Source organism: Physella acuta, unplaced genomic scaffold (genome assembly GCF_028476545.2).
Source record: "Physella acuta isolate Inbredline_101_S28 unplaced genomic scaffold, ASM2847654v3 ptg000282l, whole genome shotgun sequence".
In the NCBI taxonomy this organism is placed as follows: domain Eukaryota; kingdom Metazoa; phylum Mollusca; class Gastropoda; family Physidae; genus Physella; species Physella acuta.
The window spans coordinates 153,418-178,098 of NW_026731801.1; the positions used below are offsets into that span (position 1 = coordinate 153,418).

The 24,681-nt window shown below is 41.3% G+C and overlaps 1 protein-coding gene across 1 annotated transcript in view; it reads left to right on the top strand.

Annotated features, from left to right (window-relative positions):
• The window catches only part of LOC131939516 (uncharacterized), a 69,244-nt gene that overhangs the window by 38,845 nt on the left and 5,718 nt on the right, over nucleotides 1–24,681 (top strand). The window contains exons 8-10 of the mRNA XM_059297855.1: nucleotides 408–504; nucleotides 1,059–1,159; nucleotides 7,749–8,524. Coding sequence (XP_059153838.1) covers nucleotides 408–504; nucleotides 1,059–1,159; nucleotides 7,749–8,524 — 974 coding nt within the window. The remainder of the gene's footprint in view (nucleotides 1–407; nucleotides 505–1,058; nucleotides 1,160–7,748; nucleotides 8,525–24,681) is intronic.

A 24,681-nucleotide genomic window follows, 5' to 3' on the forward strand; every position in this document is an offset into this window, starting at 1 on the left:
TGCCCACATGTATAAGTAAAGTTCCTCTTTAGACCTAGTGATCTATTGGGCAGATGAAGTAGAGTTCCTGTTTTTTAACCTTGGCATATGAAGGGATTGTGTTGTCAGTACTGTGCCCAGAGCTGGGTGGACTCAGGGATGTCCTACAGTTACAAGTCAGAACTGAGATCTGAACTCGAGAATGTCAGGCTAGCAGCCAATCACTCTACCATTCAACCATGCTGCCCCACGACCTTATATATGTACCTGTTATATTATCTTAGTTTTACCCCATATATGTGCCTATTGTCTTAGTTCTGTCTTTACCTGTTATATTATCTTAGTTTTGCTCTCATATATGTACCTATTATGTTATTTTAGTTCTGCCCTTATACTTACATGCAACTTTGGTTACTTTTGTTTGACAGGCAGCTCTTTCATCTAACTCAGTGCCTTCTTCACCCCACCCCCTTTCTGCCATGGCAATCAAAGAATCATTAGAAGCAAGAAACTCTAAATTAAAAGGTATGTTTGACTCCGGTCTTGGGTATCTCAGTAGACAGCTTGGTTGAATTGGTGTTCAGGAGAGAACATGTTTTTAGAGATTTTTTTTAGTTTCTGGCTTTATTTTAGTAATATTGTTTTTGTTTTGAGTAGAATAATTTTGGATCATATCCAAAATATATGTTAATTTTATTAAAGCATTCAAAGTTTTATAGTGAGATTTTAGTGTGAAATTTTGTTGCTAAAAGACAAAACCACTTTATAAAATCAGCTTTTGCTGCTGTCTTTGGATGAAGGGATATTTACTGACTTTTCAAGAACGCGATGTCAAATTTAAGAACGGGATATATATCTATTATTGATGTAAAATTTAAGTACAAATTGAGAACAGAGAGAAATCTAAGTAAAAAAGGTGTACTAAAAAAATTAAAGTAAAATTTGATACCAGGGTATTCAGTAGTAAATATGGAAGAAATCTAAGTAAAATTTGTAACAACTTTAGGATAATGAGCCAAATTCTGAGGAGATCTAAGTAAAAATGAGACAAAGCTGATAGTTGAAATTTTGTGTTTCAGGTTCACCTGTCACTGCCTTAAAAAATGAGATAGATAAACGTCTAGCCATGTCTAATGGCAATGATATGCATCCTAATGTGGATCAGTTTGTTAAAGAGCAGGTAAGTGGCTGAATAGTTTTATCCTTGGGGTTAGTTAATCATGTTGTTACGTACCCCCTTCTCTAATCCTTTCGAACTAGTCAGGGGATCGTAAACAAGAAGAAGAAAAAAATAAAAATAAATAAAAGCCAACTTCAGTAATCTCTATTTATTCCGCCACAAATCACAACACTTAAAGTTAAACCCGCCACCGAAGTACAACAATCAGAAATATACACAACTAAGTACTACAACTACAGTCCTTAATTTGACTAATCTACTTGTCCCTAACCGTCTAGCCTAGCCTAAGTCTAAAACATGTCGTGGCTTTCCACTAGCTCACAGAGACGACCCATGTCTCCTCTAAACCTAGCTATCCGAGACGTCCGTCCGTCTCCGTGTGTGTGTCCCGAGTGTCTGTCCGAGTGTGTTCCCCTAGTCTCCGGTCTACCCTCCTAAAGTACTCAAGTCGTCCCTCGCTAGTGTGGGAACCTTGTTAATCGAGCCTGACCCCCAGGTCAGGTCAGGTCAGGACATGACCGTCCATCTCGGCCCTGTGCGATCTGGCAGGTTTTCCCAACCGTAAATCACGAGTTCTTGGCCACGTTAATAGCTCGGACCCCAAGACACCAGGTATGCATCGCCCACAGCGTGGTAACCAATCCGGTGTGGCCGTCACGGCCCAAAGGTTCTCATGGCCTATGCTGGCCAGTGCATTAACATGCCTAAGCATTTCATTTTAATTACCTGGCCCTCCTCGATGGGACCAAACCCAGGTAAAGTTCACTTGGGGTCGTAACACCCCCACCCTTCAAGAAATTAATTCGCCACCACATGGTGAATTAATTGAACATCTCTTACTAGACAACCATACCAATCTCACAATTCCTCAAAAGTCCCAGAATAAACCTAAATGGGACTAAATCCATTTAACATAATCATTACTAAAAAGATAAGAAACGTGGATGATTTAGTCACAATAACAAGTTTGACTAAATACCCCAAACACAATGTCATCAAACATAGACATCAAAGTAATTAAAACAGCAAATCTGCAACACATGTGTCACTGTCGCAAATAATGCTAAGATTGAAAACCAACAGTCTTCGTTTTACTGATAGTTACGTCATCAGTCAACAAAACTTGTCAATACAATTAAAAACTGTCACGAATTCAACAGCATGTAAAACATCAATAACAAATATTTTTTTTTCAAACAAGACATGTAAAAGGGTACATTCTTTAAGCCTGAAAACAGTTCATTTTGATTAGAACACTTGCATCCTGGGAAAACATGAAACAGTCTATCTTGGGAACAGTTCTAATAGGTTTGAAACACAAATTAGTTTTCCGTCTTTCGGGTCATCATGAGTCCGTAAACATAAAACTTAAGCCGAACTTTATACCGGCGCAGCACAATTTTAGTGACAGAGTTATTGTCCGTCCACAACAACAACAACTCGCACATAAGGCGTGGTTTCACAGGACTTCTTGCAATGTAGCCATGTTTTGACACGATGTTAATCCTGAACATCGAGTCATACAAAGAGGGAACAATTACATGCCCCGTCTCCGTGAAAGCGATGGGGTATGCGCTCGCATGTACGCACCCTCGGTTGATGGAAACAGCGTGACCCGCTGAGGTCACCGTCTCCAGGTGGTTGGTCTTGACCGGGTCGGTCGGAGAACCGTAAATCACCTCCGTGATAAGGGGAGGGAAGCCTGACAATAGATTCATTGTCTCCTCGAACTCGGGATGTAGAACACCATCCACGTGACCTCCAGGTGAGGTCATGGCCTCCAGGTTGCTGGACTTGGTCGGGGAGAAATCAAACACTGCTGGGATCATGGGAGGACAGCCCGTGTTAGGCTCGCCTCCAAGACAATGGGTAACGATTTTGTTCGTTACTGATGTTGGCAAAAGATTCGTTGACTCGTCTATCTCTGGATGTAGAACACCATCCACGTGACCTCCAGGTGAGGTCATGGCCTCTGGGTTGCTGGACTTGGTCGGGGAGAAATTAAACACGGCTGTGATCATGGGAGGACAGCCCGTGTTAGGCTCACCTCCAAGACAATGGGTAACGATTCCGTCCATTACTGATACTGGCAAAAGATTTGTTGACACGTCTAACTGAAGATGTGGGTCACCATCCACATGACCTCCAGTTAAGGTCATGACGCCATCAAGACCACAAGTAGTAAGGTCTTGATCAAATACAGTTACTGGTTCAGGTTCAGACGAGGACAGCCTGTTCTCATGGTTATTCACTCTCTCGGTGGTTACCGTGATTTCAGCGGTGGTTGTAACCACTGGTTCTGATATTGACTGCCCCTTTTCATGACTGGTCAACATCAGAGTGGTTGCCGGGATATCATCGGTGGTTGTATCCACTGGGTCAGATATTGACAGCCCCTTTTCATGACTGGTCAACCTCAGAGTGGTCGCCGTGATTTTATCTAAACCAATAACTTGCTGACTGTCTTCAGTACTTGTCGGCACACAACTCTCGACTCGTACGCTATCAGCACGTTTTGACGTTTGTGCTGATTCTGCTAGGTTAGAGTCGACTTCAGGGACTGAGCCAAAGCTAGTGGCAGCCTTAGTCTGAGACTGACAAAACTCGCTACCAACTCTATCAGACAACGAACTATCTTCATTTCTATACCGATCCTCGGAAACTACTACACTAGCCTGAGAGAAAACAGAGACAGATTCTGGAAAGTCAAACAACCCACTAAGTTGCGCCTCCTCCCATAGCCTAAGTAAATCCCGTTCCCTCCTGATCTCTAATAGTTTAACTTCATGTCCGAACAGTTTCTCTAAACTTTTAATGTCAATTTTCTTCCAAGATTCTGACATGAATATATCCCTCCTAATCTCTAACAACTTCTCCTCTTTTTCTCTCGCGATCTCTAACAACTTAGCTTGATACTTCCTCTCAATTTCTTCAACCCTAACACGTCCGATCTCATAATATTCTATCGAGTCTAGACACTCCTCCTCTAATCTACCTGTATTTACCAACTCAACACAAATATGATCTCGTAGAACTCTATCTCTATCCGAGACATCAACCTCTAGTCCTAGCTCCTCAACTAGACGCAACAACTCTACGCGACAAAACCTGTCTAAAACTTCTAGAGTTGGACACTCAATAAAACTCATTACGTCCATGATTCACACTTACGGAACTTATTCAGCTAAATGGTGGCGGTTAACTACTAAAAAAAAATGTGGCTCACAACAAACAACTTTAACTTAAACATTAAAAGTAGGGCTATCACCTTTGACACTTGAAACAGGTAGACACCAGCTATACTGGGCCAACCAAACTAAGATATCCAGCTACACTGGATCACAAACGATTTACTCACGTATACTGGGAATTGACCCTCCAGCTATACTGAGCAAACCAAACAAAAATTACGAATTTATTCACGTACCTGGGAATTGACCCTCCAGCTGTACTGAATAAACCCGAACACTCCAGTTCCACTGGACCACACAAAAAACATTCAAGTATACTGGGCATTAATCCCTCCAGCTATACTGAATAAAAATAAAAATTCCAGCTCTACTGGACCAACATAAAAATCAAGCAAAATAAACTCAGTGTCAATACAAAGGTGATAAGCTCGCTACTTACTCAATGTTTGGAAAACTCTCCTGATTCCGTGAACAACTTTACTCTCACTACTTCTAAAACTTAAAACTAAAACACAAGCTCGTGAGCCCCCAACTGAACATGGCATCAAAAGAAACTATTCAACTCGTTGTCTGTCCTATCCCGGACTCTAGCCACCAATTGTTACGTACCCCCTTCTCTAATCCTTTCGAACTAGTCAGGGGATCGTAAACAAGAAGAAGAAAAAAATAAAAATAAATAAAAGCCAACTTCAGTAATCTCTATTTATTCCGCCACAAATCACAACACTTAAAGTTAAACCCGCCACCGAAGTACAACAATCAGAAATATACACAACTAAGTACTACAACTACAGTCCTTAATTTGACTAATCTACTTGTCCCTAACCGTCTAGCCTAGCCTAAGTCTAAAACATGTCGTGGCTTTCCACTAGCTCACAGAGACGACCCATGTCTCCTCTAAACCTAGCTATCCGAGACGTCCGTCCGTCTCCGTGTGTGTGTCCCGAGTGTCTGTCCGAGTGTGTTCCCCTAGTCTCCGGTCTACCCTCCTAAAGTACTCAAGTCGTCCCTCGCTAGTGTGGGAACCTTGTTAATCGAGCCTGACCCCCAGGTCAGGTCAGGTCAGGACATGACCGTCCATCTCGGCCCTGTGCGATCTGGCAGGTTTTCCCAACCGTAAATCACGAGTTCTTGGCCACGTTAATAGCTCGGACCCCAAGACACCAGGTATGCATCGCCCACAGCGTGGTAACCAATCCGGTGTGGCCGTCACGGCCCAAAGGTTCTCACGGCCTATGCTGGCCAGTGCATTAACATGCCTAAGCATTTCATTTTAATTACCTGGCCCTCCTCGATGGGACCAAACCCAGGTAAAGTTCACTTGGGGTCGTAACAATGTTTAAATCAAGTAACATATCTTTCATATACATCTGTCTTCAATACTAGTTTATTTCTAGCTTTAAATATCCAGCATTTTTAAAACCATGAAATTTTTTATTTAAACCTGTCTGTTAATGGCCTAAGGGAAATAACCACAATAATAAACATTCAGACATTCACCAGAATATCCTGTTTATGTTATTCTAAAATAATTTGGAAATGTAAATCTACATTGTACCTCATTTTTCAAGATGAAAATAAAGGAATTGATGGATGATGATAATTAAATTAGTGAATGTTGATTAAATGGACTTGACTAAGAAATTACATATTTTGGTAGTGGGATCATGTATACTCACTGAGGGAAGAGAGTTTTCATTTACTTTTATTTTTTACCTATATCTAAATTTTGTGCCCGTTAGATTTTCTGAAAAGTAGGCGTACATATGTACAACATTCAATTCAGCCATACCATTGATAATGCCAATTACAATACAAGATAGACAGCCACTGTTCCCATCTGTTGCTTACACACCAATCATAAATCAACTCATTCATCTTTTTATAATAATCTTTACTTACAAATTTTCAGCATTAGATTTTCAGTCTTTTCCAGCAACTACTAATCTAAATTAAGTATTTATTGATCATTTTTCTCTAAAAAAAAAATTTAATGGATTGCTGTTTTGGTTCATTTGTATTTTTTTTTCTGCTGCAATTTAATTAAGGTTTTTTTCTCCTTGTGGTTTATTTTTTCAACAATTACCTGTGTTACCTGGCTGTTTTTATTTAAATGTAAGTTATCCAATAAGAAAAGTCATAGTTCACTTCATTTAAAAGGACATGCTTTTAAAATTTTGGGTGTGGAAATGGTTTACAATGGTTGCAGGGCTTGATATACTTTTTTAAAAAATTTTAAAATAGGATTAATTAATTTTTGCCATTTGGCACACGTGATTATAGAGTAGAGTTTCTAAACAATAGCCTATTGTTACTTGTACATATAAAATTAATAATTTAATGCTAGATGTTTTTCAACATGACAACACTAGCTGTTTCATGCTTGTAAAGTTAAATTGTTAACATTTACATGACAACACTGGCTGTTTCATGCTTGTGTGTACAATTGTACTGTTTAAATTTTAAAGTGCACTAGATAGAATCAGACCAAGTACAATTGTTTGCTAACTTTTATACTATCATCAAGTGAATGATGTACAGAGATTCAAAAACATTGGCCACAGAAGAATAAAAATTCTTCATTTAATGCTAAGCATCTAGATGGAAACTTTGGTTATCTTTAATGCCATATCCATTCCTTATAATTTACTTCTTACACATAATAAGCCACTGGTAAATATGTCTACTTGAGTGGTTAAAGCTTTGATAGCGCTAGTGACTTTAAAATGACAAAATATCTAAGTGAATACAATAACTAAGAACTAACTTTGGTTGAAAACATTCTTCTCTGTATTGTGGAAACAAATAAAATAAACATTGTAAAATATTTTGTCTTTTTCTTGATATTAATTTTCTACATTTTAATGTTTTGGGGTGGGGGGGAGGTATTGTATGCATGATTTTAAAAGAGATTATTTTAACTTTTGTCTGTTTATAATGTTTAACTCTGAAGTATGTTGGTTTACTTAATCAAAATGATTGAAAGTGATCCACACATCCACTGTGTGTAGTGAGATGGTGGGATACCAGCCTAACAACAAGATCAGGTAGAGTTGGCTGGTACATGGTCAGCACTAAATATTTACAGGGAGTGTAATCAAAACATACTTAATGAGACAACTCCTCTTTTAGACCACCTTGTCTAGAAATCCTCACTTACTCCAAACTTTTTTTCTATAGACTTTTATCTACAGCCTTTTTTCCTATAGACTTCTGTCTCCATTTTCTCAAATTCTCACAACCCTAACATGTCAAACAACTTGCTTGGTAGTTTCTGATCTTATGTTCTCTGGTTACTATCTTAGTTTTAAAGTAAAAATATATATAAACCTTTGTTTTTAAAATTAATTTTGATGCCCATTTGTTTTTTTTAAATGGCTTGAAATTTGGTTTGACAGTTGAAACTGCAGCAACAACAGCAACAGCAGCAAAACGCCATGGCCAACCGACCACTACCTCAGCCCCCAGAGCAGAGTGGGAGCCCCCAGCGGTCCCGCCATGAGACCCCTGGCGGCCCACAGTTCCACCAACAGTCCCCCCACCGCCTCCAGCAGCGGAGCCTTGATGACTACCATCTACCTCGTTCCTCCAGTTCCCAGGTTCCCCTCTCCTCCTCCAGGAACGGAGGGAACAATGTCAAGCTGAGGGACTCACCCCGGAGAAAACAGCCCCGCCCTCACAGTGAAATTGCAACATCCTCTAGTGGTGCGGCAGGGGGCGCAACTTTCTATGAACAGCAGCGACAATCTTTGTTGAATAATTTTGCTGCAAGTTTTAACCTCCCCGCTCACATGGAGGGTGGGAGTGACGGGATGTATATTTATGGCCCCTCACACAACGGAGAGGATGAGGGGAGTAACTACGGCCGACAGCAGCAGGAGAGGGGCCGAGACTTTAATAGGAGATCAGAGGCCGTGGCAGTGAGGAAGAGTTCTGGCACCAAGGGTGGGGAGGCAGGACTGCACTATGACTTCCCCAGGTCAGACGGTGTCCGTCCAGTAGATTCTAGTCAAAATCCAGGCCGCCAGAGTCATATTCCAGTCAGCCTAGGTCAAGGCCACCGCTCCCAGAGTCCGAGGTCCAGCAATATTGCCCACCAGAAGGAGGCGGTGCCCAGGTACCAGAACGACAGCCCCTTTCAGAATGATAGATCTGACAAGAAACAGACCCCTGGGTAAGTCCTTGTTACAACATTCTTAAAGGGTCTCCCATACATGACGTAATGCAAGATGGCATAACAAAATTCAACCTTTCCTCTAAAATATTCAACAACACATTTGTCATCATTTAGTTGTAACCATTTTAAGATATAAAACTTATGTTACATATACATCTTAACTCATAAAGTCTCCATACAGCGTTGCATATTGTCACTTAAGTAAGTCAAGGACCCCCCACCCCCATTCATCTCCAACATGCAAGACGTTATTAACGGGAGACCTTTTACACAGAAAACTTAAGATGTCTATGATCACGTTACATTGAGTGTTGTGACCCCTGCTGCCACTCTCCTTGCTGTGGTTAACGTCAGCTTAACATCAAAACTACAACCATCTGCTTTCTCGTCCAACTCCTTTTGTCCTCTCCCCCACCCACTGGATGCCGTACGTCGACCGCCTCCCTGCCCGCGTAAAAACATAATCCGCTAAATTCCCCAGATTACAGCCTCCAATCCTCGCCCCCAAACTTCCCTAATCTAGTCGAAGCGCGGCTTATTTGTTTTGGGACATGCGTGTAACGATGAGGGTCATCGGTGTAGCCTGACCAGCAGCCACCACTAGAAACATTGCCCACTTCCGTCTTGTGAATGTTTTGCTTTCATCTCAATGGTCCTTAGTGCCGCTATTGATCCAGGCCAACGGGGATGTTTGGTTATGAAGGTATAAATTCTATCGCCCGCTGTAAAACCCCGGAAACTCGCCTGTAGTATATCGATGTTTGATTAGGTATACATTCTCTCCTCTGCCCGATGTTTGGTTATTGGGTATAAATTCTATCGGCTGCTTTGAAACTGGGAAACTTCGCTCCAGTATATTTTGGCTCGGCCCACTGGTGGGAGTCTCAATAAAAACATACGGCGGCTAAAATTAGATCCCCGGTAAGCCAATGGTGCACCGAATGGCCGTCACGTGATGGGTAATATAATCATTTGATTTGACCTGTGTGAGTAGCATTGAAGATCCCGTTTTCATGTCTGGGTATTCGGGTGTTGTGTATACATGGCTGACATGTGTACTGTATACTAGGCTAGCATGTGTACACGAATATCGGGCTGACATGTGTACACAAATAATAGGACTAGCATGTAAACGAATATATTGCTGTCATGTGTATACGAATATATGATTGACACGTGTACATGAATATTTGGCTGACATGTGTACACTGATACGGTGAGTTTGTACTAGTTTGCTCTGTGTACATACGACTTTGATAACACTAAACACTCGCCTTACTATACCACTAACAACACGACTACCAACTCGACAATAACACCACTAACAACACGACTACCAACTCGACAATAACACCACTAACAACACGACTACCAACTCGACAATAACACCACTAACAACACGACTACCAACTCGACAATAACACCACTAACAACACGACTACCAACTCGACAATAACACCACTAACAACACGACTACCAACTCGACAATAACACCACTAACAACACGACTACCAACTCGACAATAACACCACTAACAGCACGACTACCAACTCGACTACAACACTAACAACACGAATACAACAACTCGTCTACAACACGACTACAACAACACTAACAGCACATCTACAACACCACTAACAACACAACTGCAACAACACGACTACAACACCACTAACAACACAACTACAACAACTTAACTAACAACACGACTACAACACTAACCTACAATGACACTAACCCCATAACTACAACAACACTAACCGCACACAGCTACAACAACACTAACCACACACAGCTTCAACAACACTAGCCTATAGATCTACCAGTGCTTTGATCAGTTACACCCCAGAAATCCATCAAGTCTAACTGGCGTCGAGCTTTATTTTCACTACAATCAACTACGCCGGTTGTTCTACGTCAGCTGTGCTATTACCGGCTTAAGATATCATATTTGGGCTACATTGATTCATTCCCGTGCTTGGTGCAAGAGACCAGTGAAAATGCAGTATTTCTTAATACAGCTTCACACTTGTGGTGAACCAATGTCTGACACAGGATGAAAAATAAAACAGGTTTACTGTAAACTAAAAGGTCGTGACAACCTGCTGTTTAACATGTTACTCTGAAAGTAATTGCTTTGGAAGACCAATTTTGTTAATGAGAGGTCAACGCTCTGTTCATATTGGACATATTTTGGCGTCAATTTCGTAGTGCTATGCTGTAGAATATGTTACAAGTGGTTTTATGTTGTAGCGGACATCTTATTAATAAGCTCTTTATGTTGCTTTAAGTGTATTGGTACGTTAAATTATCTAATTAGGCCTACTATTTCTAATTTTCTTTCGTTCAAAAATTGCGGAGTTCGGTTGATAGCAGGGTAGGGGAGGCTATCTATCTCAAGGGAAAGAACTCTGGTAGACATGTTTAACTACGGTGTACTCGAGCTATTGTTCGATAAGTTAATTATGGGACGTCTGAGTAAGCCCGAGGGGGATACAGTTTACTGGCTAACATAGAGAGGTCTGTTGGTGATGATTACACTCATTGACAGATGGACCACACAGTCCCATCTACTTACGTTTAATGCGACAGGTTTATGGCCCAGCTAAATAGAAAGGACCTAATGAGGCCATTCAAGATGGTGCATGCTGCTGGCTAAAGCTGGTTGCTTCATTGATTACACGAGGTGTATGTGCCGGTCATGTTGATTTCATGGGGTGTATGTGTGGGTCATGTTGGTTCCACGGGGTGTATTTGTCAGGTTGGTTCTACAGGGTGTATGTGTGGGTCATGTTGATTCCACAGGGTGTATGTGTGGGTCATGTTGATTCCACAGGGTGTATGTGTGGGTCATGTTGATTCCACAGGGTGTATGTGTGGGTCATGTTGATTCCACAGGGTGTATGTGTGGGTCATGTTGATTCGACAGGGTGTATGTGTCATGTTGGTTCCACGGGGTGTATTTGTCATGTTGATTCTACAGGGTGTATGTGTCATGTTGATTCCACAGGGTGTATGTGTGGGTCATGTTGATTCCACAGGGTGTATGTGTCATGTTGATTCTACAGGGTGTCGGTGTATGTGTGGGTCATGTTGATTCTACAGGGTGTATGTGTGGGTCATGTTGGTTCCACGGGGTGTATGTGTGGGTCATGTTGATTCTACAGGGTGTATTTGTCAGGTTGGTTCTTCAGGGTGTATGTGTGGGTCATGTTGATTCCACGGGGTGTATGTGTCATGTTGATTCTACGGGGTGTATGTGTGGGTCATGTTGATTCCACGGGGTGTATGTGTGGGTCATGTTGATTCTACAGGGTGTATGTGTGGGTCATGTTGGTTCTACAGGGTGTATGTGTGGGTCATGTTGATTCTACAGGGTGTATGTGCGGGTTATGTTGATTTCACAGGGTGTATGTGTGGGTCATGTTGATTCCACATGGTGTATGTGTGGGTCATGTTGATTCCAAGGGGTGTATATGTCATGTTGATTCTACAGGGTGTATGTGTCATGTTGATTCTACAGGGTGTATGTGTCATGTTGATTCCACAGGGTGTATGTGTGGATCATGTTGATTCTACAGGGTGTATGTGTCATGTTGGTTCTACAGGGTGTATGTGTGGGTCATGTTGATTCTACAGGGTGCATGTGTCATGTTGATTCTACAGGGTGTATGTGTCATGTTGGTTCTACAGGGTGTATGTGTTGATCATGTTGATTCTACAGGGTGTATGTGTCATGTTGATTCCACGGAGTGTATGTGTGGGTCATGTTGATTCTACAGGGTGTATGTGTCATGTTGATTCTACAGTGTGTATGGGTCAGGTTGGTTCTACAGGGTGTATGTGTCATGTTGATTCCACGGGGTGTATGTGTGGGTCGTGTTGATTCTACAGGGTGTATGTGTGGGTCATGTTGATTCCACGGGGTGTATGTGTGGGTCATGTTGGTTCTACAGGGTGTATGTGTGGGTCATGTTGATTCCACGGAGTGTATGTGTGGGTCATGTTGATTCTACAGGGTGCATGTTTGGGTCATGTTGATTCTACAGGGTGTATGTGCGGGTTATGTTGGTTCTACAGGGAGTATGTGCCGGTCATGTTGATTCTACAGGGTGTATGTGTCAGGTTGGTGCTACAGGGTGTATGTGTGGGTCATGTTGATTCTACAGGGTGTATGTGTGGGTCATGTTGATTCCACGGGGTGTATGTGTGGGTCATGTTGATTCTACAGGGTGTATGTGTGGGTCATGTTGATTCCACGGGGTGTAGGTGTCATGTTGATTCTACAGGGTGTATGTGTCATGTTGATTCTACAGGGTGTATGTGTCATGTTGATTCCACGGAGTGTATGTGTGGGTCATGTTGATTCTACAGGGTGTATGTGTCATGTTGATTCTACAGTGTGTATGGGTCAGGTTGGTTCTACAGGGTGTATGTGTCATGTTGATTCCACGGGGTGTATGTGTGGGTCATGTTGATTCTACAGGGTGTATGTGTGGGTCGTGTTGATTCCACGGGTGTATGTGTCATGTTGATTCTACAGGGTGTATGTGTCATGTTGATTCTACAGGGTGTATGTGTCATGTTGATTCTACAGGGTGTATGTGTGGGTCATGTTGATTCTACAGGGTGTATGTGTGGGTCATGTTGATTCCACGGGGTGTATTTGTCAGGTTGGTTCTACAGGGTGTATGTGTGGGTCATGTTGATTCCACAGGGTGTATGTGTGGGTCATGTTGATTCCACGGGGTGTATGTGTGGGTCATGTTGATTCTACAGGGTGTATGTGTCATGTTGATTCCACGGAGTGTATGTGTCATGTTGATTCTACAGTGTGTATGTGTCATGTTTATTCTACAATGTGTATGTGTCATGTTTATTCTACAGTGTGTATGTGTCATGTTGATTCCACGGAGTGTATATGTCATGTTGATTCTACAGTGTGTATGTGTCATGTTTATTCTACAATGTGTATGTGTCATGTTTATTCTACAGTGTGTATGTGTCATGTTGATTCCACGGAGTGTATGTGTCATGTTGATTCTACAGGGTGTATGTGTCATGTTGATTCTACAGGGTGTATGTGTCATGTTGATGCTACAGTGTGTATGTGTGGGTCATGTTGATTCTACAGTGTGTATGTGTCATGTTGGTTTCACAGGGTGTATGTGTCATGTTGATTCTACAGGGTGTATGTGTGGGTCATGTTGATTCTACAGTGTGTATGTGTCATGTTGGTTTCACAGGGTGTATGTGTCATGTTGATTCTACAGGGTGTATGTGTCATGTTGGTTCTACAGGGAGTATGTGTGGGTCATGTTGATTCTACAGGGTGTATGTGTCATGTTGATGCTACAGTGTGTTTGTGTCATGTTGGTTCTACAGGGAGTATGTGTGGGTCATGTTGATTCTACAGGGTGTATGTGTCATGTTGATTCCACGGAGTGTATGTGTCATGTTTATTCTACAGTGTGTATGTGTCATGTTGATGCTACAGTGTGTTTGTGTCATGTTGGTTTCACAGGGTGTATGTGTCATGTTGATTCTACAGGGTGTATGTGTGGGTCATGTTGATTCTACAGTGTGTATGTGTGGGTCATGTTGATTCTACAGGGTGTATGTGTCATGTTGATTCTACAGTGTGTATGTGTCATGTTGATTCTACAGGGTGTATGTGTCATGTTGATTCCACGGGGTGTATGTGTGGGTCATGTTGATTCCACAGGGTGTATGTGTCATGTTGATTCTACAGGGTGTATGTGTCATGTTTATTCTACAATGTGTATGTGTCATGTTTATTCTACAGTGTGTATGTGTCATGTTGATGCTACAGTGTGTTTGTGTCATGTTGATTCCACGGGGTGTATGTGTCATGTTGATTCTACAGGGTGTATGTGCGGGTTATGTTGAATGTGTGTTAATTTGTTTTGTGAGTTGTTGATCAAAGGGCGACAACTGGTATATTTGTGTTGTGAGCCAATTAGCACATTCTGTAGTCTGTTATTTTTTACTCTTACACTCACACTGGGAGTGATTAGAGGTGGGAGGGGGTGCTGTTTTATCAGCAGTATCGATCTACAGAAAAAATACTTTTCTTTCGGTATAATTAATCATAGTTTGGAGTGTTATGTTCTAAGAACTCCATCTGGGTGGAAGAAAAACCAAATCTACCATGAAATGTTTATCATTAGGAAAACTAATCAATGGCGACACTATTTTAGAATACCCATCTGTAACGTCTCATGTTATAAACTAATCTAGCCAGCAGTAGAGGTGTCACTGTGAAGATGTAGACTAGTGTCCTGTCCAGCTTAAAGTTTTGTCGTTACTGTGTCAATGTTATCTTAAGTGTTTCTTCCAGACTTTTTTTTTCTCCGGGGGGGGGGGGGCGGACACTAGTAAAAGTATATGTTTACTATATAAATTCCATCTATTCCGGGGAGAGAGAGATGCCTGGAAGAAACTCTGATTATCTTGTCTTGTTTGGTCTTGAATATAATATCGTATGTCTATAATCCCATCTCATTGTCAACGCACTCTTCCATTTCCTCATGATATATTTATGGTAAACATCAAAGGAATTTGACCCTTTCAAATCATATTTTTCTTTCATTTCCCGCCATCGGCAAGAACGACAATGCACACAGAAAAAAAACGTCAAAAATTCACCATTCCTGAAATGTTTTTTATTTCCTGCACCTCTCCCCCCTCCCCCCATGATTGTTACCTCTCCTTCCCCCCTGGTCAAACGGTATGCCATACGTCATGTCGTTAGACGCCGCCATTTTTCCCCCCAACAGTTGTTGTAGTAGCGGGCTTTCCCGGTCCCATTCCATTGTTGGTCGTCTACCGTCGCCTCGCACGGCTGGGCGATGTAAGGTTGATTTGTTAGGTGTGTGCTTATTTTTTCTCTCTGACAGGTGGTCTTCATATCTTGTGCTGGCTGTCCAATTGTTGTGCTGTTATTTCCTTCATTTATTCTCTGATGGATAGTTAACTTGTGATATCGATCTGTGGTAATGGATTTTTAAAACATCGATTGATTGATCACTATTTCGTAACTTAATAAAACATGTTTGGATAGTACTGTGATTGCTTACACAGTTTGCATTATAAAAATTATAAAATTATAAAAAATTAAGATTGCAAACGTTTCTGTTAATAGTTATAGTTAAAATGATGAAGATAAGTTTGTGATAGTCATTAAGAATTTAATTTACTAGACTGGTTCATTTTTTAAATACCAGTGTACGTAATGCCGATCTAGAATCCACATGATTAGTTGAATACTTGTGTATCAGTATCGACGGATATCCATTAGTTATTTTTAGTTTAGCCTAGATCGTGTTCAGTTGAATACCGATTTCAATATCGACGGATATCTACTACTACTAGATCTAGTTAGGTTTTAGTTTAGCCTTCTAGTTTTTGTTCAGCCCTGTTCAATATCGCGGATATCCACTGGTTAGGTTTTATACATTTTAGTTTAGTTCGTGTTCACTTGACGAATACCAATGCCCGTAATGTAGAGTTAGGTTTTAGTTTAGTTCCACTTTATCAATACTAATACCCGTGACGCAGACGACGTACCAGTTAGTTTTTAGTGACGTTTACAAATGTTGGAGGAGGTTTTCTCTGCTGTAGCTAACGATGATAAATGTAACGGTCGAGTGTACCAAGGTCCCCCAGTAACGGAAACCGTGCATCGATGCGAACATGTCCCCCATTATACAGTAATGTGATCGTGTGTGTTTTACTTCAAGCTTGTCAAAAGAATCGATCGGCTCGACATGATCGCGTACCTTAGTACGGGAAACCAATCAATTGTTACCCCGTGTGAATCTGTGGGTAGGTCAAGTCTTCGTGTATGTGGCAGCCTTACTGGCCATCCATATTAACAAATGATTAAATATCGTTGTTAGAAAACCAATCAATTGTCAAACCGTGTATATCAATTGGTAGATCAAGTCTATGACTAACGATACCTTACGTTATAACATCTACTTCTTAATAATGTTGTTAAAATAGTAAAGGGTGAGCGTTACAACTACTAGCAAAAGCATTAAAGTGACCGTCTGTTTACGAGTTCACAAAACAATGTATTATTTGACCATTCACCTACCTTACCAAACTGAATGAATTAATTAAACGGAAAATGGTAGCAGCAAAAGCATGCGTAAACCATAATTAAAAACCACAGAGTGTTTGTAGTTCTTAACGGAATAACAAAATAGTGAGTTTCTGTCAGAATTTCTTTTAGGCATCTCTTTAGGGATGAACGAAATACAATTTATAGACAATATATGATTGAACAAGTGCCCCCCACCCCGGAAGTTTAAGTGCGCCCCCCCCCCCCATTTCACGGAGAAAAATGTCCGAAAGAAACACGGATTACTGTTGTTTTTTTTTCCTTTCTGGTTCTTATTCAGTCAAATAATTGTGTGACGATGAAACCTTTGGCCGAAACATCCATTACTATTCTCCCCATTATTGTGAGGTTACTCGCACTGTTTCTATTTTAAATGACCTATCAAGCTGAGCTCTTGCACTGTGTAGATAGATGTGTATCGTGGCGCCAACAGAAAGATGTATGAGTGAAGACATTGTACCAATTAAGCGTGAGGTTTCAAACAAGCCCTGCCAATTGGAAAGGGAAATAACTCTGTTAATCCGGCTGTCGTTGTGAGCATGCCCGGATGTTGACATTCCACACCAATTTGGAGAGGAAACAGCGGAATGTATTGGAGGAAGTTGGCTTGTGTTTTCTAGCATGTCTGTGTGGGCAATTGTTTTAACACGGGATGTGATGGTTAGGGTGAACTTTAGAACGGTCGACTAGACTTGAGTTGAGGCATACTCTCATGTACTCGGGGACACTGGCTGAAAATTGCCAGAACTTAAAAAAAAAAAAAGAAGGCCTATATTACAATGTCCAATGTATTGTGTTGGCCTAAAAACATTTTGGAACACTGCATTGGGGGTGGGGGGGGGGGATGTGGGGAGTGCAATCTGTTCAACCTCAAACAACTTACACAAAGTAATAACTTTTGACATTTAACATTGCTTGCCTGTGTTAAACATACGAATACAGTTACGATGCCTTCATAACGTGAACACACCAAGTTAAAACAATTTTTTAAAATCAAACATTAAAGGCTGAAGATTTTTCTTGTCGAACAAGCAACGCCTTTCTACGGTCCACTGCTTCTTGTCAAGTAAATATGCGTAATGGGAAATTAAATGGCGAAATCTTGTCAAATATCACAATGCTGACAAGCTTTTTTTTCATGTGTCATAAAGTCAACACGGGGGGGGGGGGGGACAATAGAGAAAGTCTGGGATCAGTGGGTTTCTATAGCAGGGCGGGTGGGGTGACTAGATAAAAACATTCTTAGGGGAGATGAATACAGACATACCGCTGGGGTGGGAGGTGTACAGTTATTCTATGGGAGATGGTCGCCTTAGTATAATCTTCTGGTGAATGGGTGGGGGGGGGGGGGGGTGCGACCTGGGGTTGAATCTGAGGTCACTTGAATAACAACATATTTTAACCAGTTGTAAAATTTGAATTTATGGGTTTTTTCTTGTAATAATTTGATAGAGAGCTGAGACAGGTGTTGATATAGTGTAAGCCTAAACTTTATTGAAGTTTGTGAGCAGTAAACTCGTGCTGAAAACAGCGTGTTAGATAGTTGGGCGGTACCTAGTTGAAGACATGGACGTATTGTATCTTGTCGCAGTTGCTAACCTTACCCTTCTTCACTCACGTCGTTTGTATGCTGACTGTCGTCTCGTTATTCACTCATCGAATAGCGTTGGCCTTCCACATAAGTGATTATAGGAGAGAACGGCGTTTCGATCAATGGATTTGGTCCATGGCCAAAGTACAACCACCACATGACAAGAGCCAGCATTCTAACGACTTAATAACCCGCGCCCTTTCGTGGTATTCATGGGTTCAAATCTTGTTTGTATTGATTAACTGCTTCCATTGACCCCCAGTAGAACCCACACGTTGACCCCCAGTAGTACCCACTTAGAGAGACGCCAATGATGGAGCCATCAGTCCATTTGGTCCAGCCTCCAGGGGACCGTATGTCTACATCTCTAATTCTCTCCCCTACCCGCTCGCTATCTGATGGAACATTGTCCAACTTGTCTAGTACAGATGAAGAAACGAAAACGAGTTTTTCTTTTATGTTTTATTGTGTTCAACTTGCTCCCAGTTGGCCCGTCTTGATCGTATTTGCATATGTACCCTGCTGTTCATGAGCTCCCATCTTGGGGGACGGTATTTACAAAATCCCTTATTTACATAACTCTATCACGTGTCTACAAGTGGCTTAAATATCTACTTTATTTCAAGACCAGTCTGCTCTAGTGTCTGCTTCAGGTTTAATGCGGCTCAAATATCTACTTTATTTCAAGGCCAGTCTGGTCTATTGTCTACTTTACTTTAGGTTTAATGCGGCTCAAATGTCTACTTTATTTCAAGACCAGTCTCATCTAGTGTCTACTTTACTTCAGGTTTAATGCGGCTCAAATATCTACTTTATTTCAAGACCAGTCTGCTCTAGTGTCTACTTTACCTCAGATTTAATGCGGCTCAAATATTTACTTTATTTAAAGTATAATGGTAGCTGACTTTGCTCGGTAGCTTGTAGGCTCAATGTTTTAGGAGTACAGGTCATCGATGAACTTGATCAGTATTTAGCGGATATTTAGTAGTATTAGTGTCTCAAGTGGGACGTGGTTGTAACCTATCTACATGATGGCTATAGTGTGATTCGATCCTGCCCCAGTAGACCACAGTACAGCGTCCATTTGCCCACTAATGCTGCCCTACAACAGAACGTTACTCTATTTCTACCCCCCCCCCCCTCCCTCCAGAACGGCGTAGTGCTTGACGTTATGAATTGTCTTACGATATAATTGAGATACATCTGTAATCAATAGGCTGTTGATAGATAGGGTAGCTCGCTATTATCTGATGTAGGCTGTGAAATGGAATGGAAATGAAGGGATTTTATTTTTTGATGATGTGTAAATATAAGTTGCTAGTTTAAGAAAAAGAGAAAGAGAGAGAGAGGGTGGAATACACCTAACCTCGGCATTTTTCATCCACTTTTTAAAACCGAGGAATATATTGATTATTTTTAATCGATGAGTAATTTCCATGAAAGGAATTTAATGTCGCGCACGATCTGAGGCCATGAAGAACCTGGCTCATCCTGCTGTCTGCATCAAACAAACCTTAATTGATATTTGAGTTTTTTTCTGTGGTGGTCGTCTCGCTGCAGTGTCAAGTTTCTCACTGTTTATATTGCTGAAACGGCAAGTTTCACGCAGTCGATATTGATGAAATGTTAAGTTTTGCATAGTTCTTAGTGCTGGAATGTTAAGTTTCGCATTGTTCATATAGCTGGAATGTCAAGTTTTTCATTGTTCATATAGCTGGAATGTTAAGTTTTGCGTTGTTCATATTGCTGCATTGTTAAGTTTTGCATTGTTCATATTGCTGGAATGTCTAGGTTTGACTGCGGGTACCTGGCATATGACCTCAGCACGATCTATGTTTGACTGCGGGTACCTGGCATATGACCTGTTTCCCAGCACGATCTATGTTTGACTGCGGGTACCTGGCATATGACCTCAGCACGATCTATGTTTGATAGCCCTCCATACATGAGAGTTACAAGAGCCCATTGAACCCAGCCCTGACGGGCGGGTGAACCCTGTTTGAAGTGGTCCCGACAATCACAAGAAAGGGACCGTGTCAACGTCACCGACCTTTTTCTGTTACCTGCGTTTTCAAATCTCTAAAATATTCAATTTTTTTTTTCTAGTCGCTTTGTTGCGCTGACATTTTACCGGTTTGAATGTAAAAAGTCTGAACTCTCAGTGGTTGTGGGACTACACGGGGTGTGAACAAAATTGTTCAATATCAAGAACATCAGTAGTTGTGTACACGGGGTATGAACAAAAATGTTCACGTTGTTTCATTTACTGGGTGTGACATTTTCTACAAGCCTAGAACCTCTGTATAGACCCGACCTACACAGTGTACCATTGACGGGGTGTGACATTTTCTACAAGCCTAGAACCTCTGTATAGACCCGACCTACACAGTGTACCATGGACGGGTGTGACATTTTCTACAAGCCTAGAACCTCTGTATAGACCCGACCTACAATTGACGGGGTGTGACATTTTCTACAAGCCTAGAACCTCTGTATAGACCCGACCTACAATTGACGGGGTGTGACATTTTCTACAAGCCTAGAACCTCTGTATAGACCCGACCTACAATTGACGGGGTGTGACATTTTCTACAAGCCTAGAACCTCTGTATAGACCCGACCTACACAGTGTATCGCTTTTAGACGGCGGAGCGTAGCATCAAAAGGTTTTCTCTGCTTTAGCGGGGCGTTTTTTCATATTGATAAGTGGGGGTGACGGTCTTAGGGGCACGTGAGGGGGTCCATTAGCTCTGATGTGTCGGACTGTGCGGCTAGCACTGTATAATCTGCGTGTCTAGCGGTTAAATACTCGAGCCAAACCGCTAAGATGTTTATATATAATTCGACTGTGGTTAAAGCCGGATCGCTATTGTGTTAAATTGTGAAGCACCTTAGAAGTTTAAAAATAACCTCTATTTAGCAGGTCGGTGTGTTTGATTAACGTGTAGGGCGACATAGACATTACCTCTGTATTACATAGCCCCCATTGTGGTGTTACTTATCACAAGAGTTGTCGTTCCCTTGCTTTGGTTATCGAACGCCACATGAAAGCGAACATGCAACAATGTGCTGGTTTTCTTCAATGGACACAAAGCTTGTTTACCTTGGTATAGCCAGCATCACGTGACTGTCGATACAATCTGGATCCGTGTGAACTGGTTCAAGTTTTGTAGACATTTCGTCGATTCAATGAGGCTGTTTAAGTGGTGTCTCAACGTGGAGTGATGCGTGTGTTAGCTTAGTGACTGGACTCGCATGTGATGGGCTGTGGAAAATGATATGTAGACATGCCTTACTATTACGACTTGAGGATATTTCGCTGGTTCGCTGGTAGGAGTAGGAGAAAAAAACTGGAGGACGACAGACAACAGTATAATAGGCCCAGGTATAGGTGAGTAGGTTTTTGTTTCGGTGATTTATTTTATAATAGGCCCAGGTATAGGAGAGTTGGTTTTTTGTTTTGGTGATTTGAGCACTTTAATAATAGGCCCAGGTATAGGAGAGTTGTTTTTTTGTTTTGGTGATTTGAGCATTTATAATAGGCCCAGGTATAGGAGAGTTGGTTTTTTGTTTTGGTGATTTGAGCACTTTATAATAGGCCCAGGTATAGGTGAGTTGGTTTTTGTTGTGGTGGTTTGTACACTTTATAATAGGCCCAGGTATAGGTGAGTTGGTTTTTGTTTTGGTGATTTGAGCACTTTATAACAGGCCCAGGTATAGGTGAGTTGGTTTTTGTTGTGGTGGTTTGTACACTTTATAATAGGCCCAGGTATAGGTGAGTTGGTTTTTGTTGTGGTGGTTTGTACACTTTATAATAGGCCCAGGTATAGGTGAGTTGGTTTTTGTTGTGGTGGTTTGTACACTTTATAAGAGGCCCAGGTATAGGTTAGTTGGTTTTTGTTTCGGACTTTATAGTATAAAAGGCCGAGAAATAACTCAAGGTTTTAGTTTAGGTTGTTTAAGCAATGCTGTAGAGTATAAGCGACTGGATACTTGGTCTCTGTAGTCTGTGTCCAAACATATGGCCCATGTTGACATATGGTCCCTGTGTGTGTCCAAACATATGGTCTCTGTGTGTGTCCAAACATATGGTCCCTGTGTGTGTCCAAACATATGGTCTCTGCAAGACTCTGGACGATATCACTTCCAGAATAAGTCGAGATCAAAACTGAAAATAACATTTTTAACCATTAACTGTTAATGGTTATAATTGTTATTTTCAGAGTTATAGTCCACTGTATTAAAAGATTTAGCGGTCCGTACCATAGCGTGATAAATGTCATCTGACATCCCCCTCGGCGATCGTACACGTCTTAAATCATTTAGTAACAGCTCATTGGGACCTCCTCTACTAGAACCGTGTAGAAAACAAAGGGGTGTTACTGTCGACTGTAAAACATATTTCTTGGTTTTTGGGTTATTTGCTTGTCAAAAATAATACAATCACAGGTTTATGTGATTGTATGTTCATCTGTATGTGATTGATGGGAGAGGAGAGTTGGCATCATTGGAGGTTAGGGTCAATGGGATGGGATGATTATCATGTGTAATGGTGGCTGGTCGTGTGGTGACAGCAGGGGTGGACTGGACCCTCGGTCTACTGGATCAGATCCCGATGGGCACCATGGAAAAATCCGGATGAGTCCCCATGAAATATTTCGGTGGGCCCCCATGAAATATCTCGGTGGACCCCCATGAAATATCTCGGTGGGCCCCCATGAAATATCTCGGTGGGCCCCCATGAAATATCTCGGTGGGCCCCCATGAAATATCTCGGTAGGCCCAATGAAATATCTCGGTGGGCCCCCATGAAATATCTCGGTGGGCCCCCATGAAATATCTCGGTGGGCCCCCATGAAATATCTCGGTAGGCCCAATGAAATATCTCGGTGGGCCCCCATGAAATATCTCGGTGGGCCCCCATGAAATATCTCGGTGGGCCCCCATGAAATATCTCGGTGGGCCCCCATGAAATATCTTTGTGGGCCCCCATGAAATATCTCGGTGGGCCCCCATGAAAATATCTCGGTGGGCCACAGGACGGTGCTATAATAGTCCTAGTAGTGTTTTGATTTTTTAAATATGTTTTGGTATTTCTACATACTTTTACCTTTTCTACCCCTTCATACTAAGGTGTACAATCCAGGTTTTGGTGGAGATAAATATAAAATGCCAATGAAAATTTCAGCCTGGTATTTAAACCCCTTTTAAAATTTCCGGGGCCCTTTGGACACAGCCAGTCCAACCCTGGGTGACGTTATATCAGACTTCCCAGACGATCCGTGTTTATGGGTTGTGGAGTTATCAATATCAAATGTTTCCTAGATTATATTGGGCCAGATTAAGGTGTCCTATATCTGGGTTCTGGGCAAGATAATAAAATCTCGTGTACGTGTTATTATGTATATGTAGATGGAAGCCTTTCCCTAGTGGTTCTGGGACATTATAGATGAAATTGTTTGCTATATGGGTTCTGGGCCAGATGAAATTGTTTGCTAAATGGGTTCTGGGGCATTATAGATGAAATTGTTAGCTATATGGGTTCTGGGACATTATAGATGAAATTGTTTGCTATATGGGTTCTGGGACATTATAGATGAAATTGTTTGCTATATGGGTTCTGGGACATTATAGATGAAATTGTTTGCTATATGGGTTCTGTGACATTATAGATGAAATTGTTTGCTAAATGGGTTCTGGGACATTATAGATGAAATTGTTAGCTATATGGGTTCTGGGACATTATAGATGAAATTGTTTGCTATATGGGTTCTGGGACATTATAGATGAAATTGTTTGCTATATGGGTTCTGGGCCAGATGAAAATGTTTGCTAAATGGGTTCTGGGGCATTATAGATGAAATTGTTTGCTATATGGGTTCTGGGACATTATAGATGAAATTGTTTGCTATATGGGTTCTGGGACATTATAGATGAAATTGTTTGCTATATGGGTTCTGGGACATTATAGATGAAATTGTTTGCTTATATGGGTTCTGGGACATTATAGATGAAATTGTTTGCTATATGGGTTCTGGGACATTATAGATGAAATTGTTTGCTATATGGGTTCTGGGACATTATAGATGAAATTGTTAGCTATATGGGTTCTGGGACATTATAGATGAAAATGTTTGCTATATGGGTTCTGGGACATTATAGATGAAATTGTTTGCTATATGGGTTCTGGGTCAGATGAAATTGTTTGCTATATGGGTTCTGGGACATTATAGATGAAAATGTTTGCTATATGGGTTCTGGGACATTATAGATGAAATTGTTAGCTATATGGGTTCTGGGACATTATAGATGAAATTGTTAGCTATATGGGTTCTGGGACATTATAGATGAAATTGTTTGCTAAATGGGTTCTGGGACATTATAGATGAAATTGTTTGCTATATGGGTTCTGGG